The sequence below is a fragment of the Triticum dicoccoides genome, chromosome 4A (genome assembly GCF_002162155.2).
Source record: "Triticum dicoccoides isolate Atlit2015 ecotype Zavitan chromosome 4A, WEW_v2.0, whole genome shotgun sequence".
Lineage (NCBI taxonomy): Eukaryota > Viridiplantae > Streptophyta > Magnoliopsida > Poales > Poaceae > Triticum > Triticum dicoccoides.
Window position 1 is genome coordinate 490,609,237 of NC_041386.1, and position 4,602 is coordinate 490,613,838.

The 4,602-nt window shown below is 44.9% G+C and overlaps 1 protein-coding gene across 1 annotated transcript; it reads right to left on the reverse strand.

The window, feature by feature from the left end:
- Positions 1-643: 643 nt before the first annotated feature.
- On the reverse strand, positions 644-3,546 carry LOC119286351 (alcohol dehydrogenase 3-like). Its single transcript, XM_037565727.1, has 9 exons — positions 3,301-3,546; positions 3,071-3,207; positions 2,907-2,953; positions 1,929-2,254; positions 1,756-1,838; positions 1,573-1,648; positions 1,427-1,488; positions 1,258-1,353; positions 644-1,110 (listed from the first exon to the last, which is right to left on the reverse strand). The coding sequence occupies exons 1-9, from the start codon at positions 3,332-3,334 to the stop codon at positions 832-834; spliced, it is 1,140 nt and encodes a 379-aa protein (XP_037421624.1). The 5' UTR covers positions 3,335-3,546; the 3' UTR covers positions 644-831.
- Between the last annotated feature and the right edge of the window lie 1,056 nt (positions 3,547-4,602).

The window sequence follows — 4,602 nt, forward strand, 5'->3', positions numbered from 1 at the left end:
ATATTCATTTGTCCCTACCATAAAAGAGCTCTTTGAGTATAGCGTGCAAGTTGAGGGGCACGGACGTTTGGTTCCACCCAGGAATTGGATTTATTTTTAACAAAAACAGTCAAAAAAGTTCAGAAGTTTTTCAGACTTCCTTTTGCACTACTACTATGTAATTTTTCGCCAATAAAACCCATCGTTGACTTCAAGCCAAAAAAAACTTCCAATTTTTCTGCTTTTTCTGCTCTGAAGTCGACGCTGGATTTTTGTTGGCGGAAAATTATATGCTAGTGCAAAAGAAAGTCAAGTTTATTTAAAAAAACTTATGAACTTTTTTTTTGACTTTTTTTGTAATTATAAAAAAAACTCCAAGGTATTTCGGCAAGTTGAGTTACTACTCATTGGCTTTACTTCATGCAAAGAGGACGCACCCTTGTTGACGCCTAGAATCACTCCGGCACTATCCAAACCATCTTCCCTGATGGAAGGGCTGTCAAGAACAGCGACTTATTTGGTCGCAGGAAAATTTGTAAAGTTGAAATTTGATAGTATACTGCTTGAGATCATCATAATAATAGTATATTTGTATCTTCAAATCTATTTCTGTGTCATTTATGTAAGTAAACAGTTTAAATCTAAAGCTTTCTGCATTCAAGAATGAAGAGAAAATAGAAGAACTGATTTGCAACGGAAGACGCCAATATTAACACAGAAATTGCACGCTATTGTGCCACACTTATTAATAGTAATTTACATGCTAACTGAAAGCTGCCGACAGACGCAATGAAACCAAAGACCAAACCGTGAACACTAAAACAAAGAGACACACGATGAATAAGAGACCATCTACTCGTCCATCCTCATGACGCAACGCAGGCCCTCCCCCTTGAGCATGAGGTCGAACGCCGTGTTGATCTGCGAGAAGGGCACGCTGTGGGTGATGAACTTCTCCACGTCCAGCTCCTTCCTCATGTACATCTCCACGACTTCCGGGAGGTCGGTCCGCGGCTTGTAGTTGCCGAAGAAGGTGCCCTTCAGGGTCCTCTCGTTGAGCAAGTTCATCGGGCTTGTCTTGAACACCGCCTCCTTGTGCGGGACGCCCACCAGCACCGCCACGCCCCACCCCTGCATACAGAAGATTTCATCATTCAGTCTAAACTCTAAAAATAGATTTCAAATAATTATCATCATTCAGTCTAAACTCTAAAAATAGATTTCAAATAATTATCATTGGAGTAGAGACTATATATAGGTATATTGAGAGCTACGTACATCATGGACACATTCGAAGGCGGCGATCATGGCGTCGATGTGGCCAGTGCACTCAACTGCGCGGTCGACTCCACCATTGGTCATCTCGACAAGCACCTGGAGAGCAACATTGAACAGTGAGTTTTATACTTTTATGGCACAGGCAGTGTACTGAGGGGCATGAACATACCTCTTGCACGGGCTTGGTGTGGTCCTTTGGGTTCACAAAGTCAGTGCATCCAAATTTCTTGGCTGGAAAATAATGTGCATGATGTTCAGTGTTCCATCCAAAAAAATATTCTAAGATATCCTTGGTTTCTCTGAGGCAGATCGTACCTTGTTCGTATTTTGCAGGGTTCAAATCCACACCAATGATCCTTGATGCCCCAGACATCTTGGCCCCTTCCATGGCCTGATCATGCGAGAAGCACACAGTAATTAGTCATGGATGTAGTACATAATTCTCTGCAGCCTGCAAAAAAATGTCGTACAACAAAAACAACTTGGAACGTCACTCACAGCAAGGCCTACAGCTCCAAGACCGAAAATGGCCACCGTCGAACCCTTTTTCGGTTTCGCAACATTGAGGGTAGCACCAAGTCCTGCAGGAAATGACAATTCAGCAACTAAAAGGAGTCACCCTGAACATTGTGTTTCATTTGGAAACAATGGCATGAGGAGCCATCTCTTACCAGTTGAGATACCACAGCTGAGAACACAAACTTTGTCAAGGGGCGCCTCTGGGTTGATCTTGGCGAGGCACCCGACATGGATCACGGTGTACTCGCTGAAGGTGGAGGTCCCGACGAAGTGGAAGATCGGTTTCCCATTGATGGTGAAGCGAGACTCCCCATCACCGATCATCACGCCACGATCCACGTTGATCCTGAGGAGGTCACAGAGGTTGCTCTCCTCTGACTTGCAGTGGGCACAGTCCTTGCACTCGCCAGTGAACACCGGGAGGACATGGTCACCCGGCACGAGTTCGGTAACACCCTCTCCGACGCTTTCAACAATGCTGCAACAAGAAGCAAGTCAGTAAAGTTAGCAGAAAAGATAAACTACAAAAAGCAAACATAATACTCATCATTCAATAAAATGCAGAAAAGGTCCACTTTAATAAAATTGACAACTGCCAAGGAATCTTTGATTATAAACGTGGTAAAGATATAACGAGGAGGTCGGCAGCTGACAAAAACGTGGTAAAGATATAATGAGGAGGTCGGCAGCTGACAAAATTAACTAGTCCAAAACCATATGATTGTCCAAAGCACTTTACAGTGTGAGCTTGCGTCATGGATGACGTTTAAACATGATTCTTCATAGTATGTTTTATCCCATGGCAATAAGATATGCACACTTGCTGTATGTAGGTATCAATCTAATACCACTGACAGATCAGTGTTAAGGAATCAGGATGACTATAATTAGAAGCTAGTGTGAATAAATAATGATCAGTGTTGTGTCGTGATTCTTCATATGCTTTATCCCATGGCAATAAAATACGGGCACTTGCTGTATATAGTTGTCAATCTAGTAGCACTGACAGATCAGGATTCACTCTGACTAAAACTAGAAAGCCAACATGAATAAACTATGATTTAGGATTCAAGATTCCTCCAAGCAACAAAGATGAAACAGAATAAGACAGAGACAGAGAGGATGCATACCCTCCAGCTTCATGGCCCAAGATCCTAGGGAAAACCGGAGTTTGCCCCTGCACAAACAAACCCAAGCAGAACATGGCAAGTTAATTATCTATCCATTGATCCACGTGTCTTCGTCACCATACCCGTCCTGACTACGAGATGCAATTGTGTGTTTGTGTGGATACCTTGGCTTCCCAGAAGTAGACGTCGGTGTGGCAGAGGGCGGTGTAAAGGATCTTGACGCGCACCTCCATGGCCTGCGGCGGCGCCACCTCCACCTCCTCGATCGACAGCGGCTTCCCGGCCTCCCATGCCACCGCCGCTGCAATCAACCATGCAATTTAGATCTCCACCCTCCAGCGTCAATCAAATCAAAATCAGATGAAACTAGCTGCTCTGTCAGAAACAAACAAACCTTTGCACTTGATCACCTTCCCGGCGGTCGCCATCCCCGTCCCTGTCGGTCGCAAGCTCCAAGAACTCGAAGAGGAAGAAGACGGATCTCTGTCGCTGTTTCTGCTCTGCAGTTCGTTGGCTGTAGATTTTGGTGAGGAACGAAGGCGAGGCGAGCCGTGTATATATAGTCCTGGTTCTGGAGGAATCGGCGAGTAATTAAGGGTATGCTTGGAGTGCAAGTAGGGAAAGAAGTTGCATTGTTTTGCTTGGACAAGGCGGCCGAAACAGGGGTGTCCAGCCTCCGTTCGCCTGCCTGCAGCGCTGCGCGCGACTCCGCTGGTTTCAAACCTCGGCCCCGTGTGGTATATGGAAACCGTGGCGGCGTGGCCAAGGGGCTGGAGGTCAACGGCAGCCGAAACAGAGTAAAAAACCGGCGATGAGGCCCGAGAGGGCTGACTTGGTGAGGGAAAACCGGGGCGACCGAGAAAACCAGCTGCTGAAAGAACAGCGTCCTCCTCGCTCTGCAACGGTCCACGACCCGACGCACCGTCGTTTTGCTAGAAATTATACTATACGTGTAGTAGGCAGCTGAAAAGTCCATGGTTCTCTGCATCTGCCGGATCAGGGCATGCATGCATGCTGGATTGCTGGCCGTCGGCTTTCAGTTTCAGTGTTTCCTCCAAGAGATTCAGTACGTATAGGATGGCTGACCTGTCTGTCGGTATCCTGTTCTATTGTTCTCTCCGGAAGATTCACAAGTCTACATAGAATGTGTATCTTTACTTTTCCTACAAAAGTGTGAATCTTTACTCTCCCTAAAAAATGTGAGGCCTCCTTTGATTTGAAGGATTTTTCATAGGAAAAACGCAGGAATTCTCATTCCATAGGATTTGCTACTGTAGCGATGTTTGATTTGCAGGAACAAGTATGGAGGAATACTGTTGCAATCCAGAGAAACACTGTTGGTTTCCTGTGATTTCGCATGAAGTGAAACATTGAGTCAGACCTCTTTTTTACACAAAGACCGAGGCAAGAGGGACAAAGTTGCATACCAGCGCATGGTTTCTCTACTAAATAATGCATTCCTTTGATTTCAGTTCCTGCATTTCAAACGTTTCATTTGTTTCATATTCCTATACTTTTCACTGTTTTTCAATCCTCTGTTTTACAACTGCAACCCTATAGATTTCATGTATTCTTTCTATTCCAGTGTTTTTGTAATCCTGTGAATCAAAGAGGCCCTGAATCTTTTACGGTCTACGGAGCTCGTTCCACAATTGCAGGTCACCAAATTATCATTACTTTATTTTTACATCCAACA

Coding starts and splice junctions, on each gene's coding strand:
- LOC119286351 (XM_037565727.1), bottom strand. CDS start 3,334: ATGGCGACCGCCGGGAAGGTGATCAAGTGCAAAG. Junction 1,649..1,755: donor TTGGAGCTGTAGGCCTTGCT/GTGAGTGACGTT, acceptor TCGCATGATCAG/GCCATGGAAGGGGCCAAGAT. Junction 1,489..1,572: donor CCCTGCAAAATACGAACAAG/GTACGATCTGCC, acceptor ATTATTTTCCAG/CCAAGAAATTTGGATGCACT.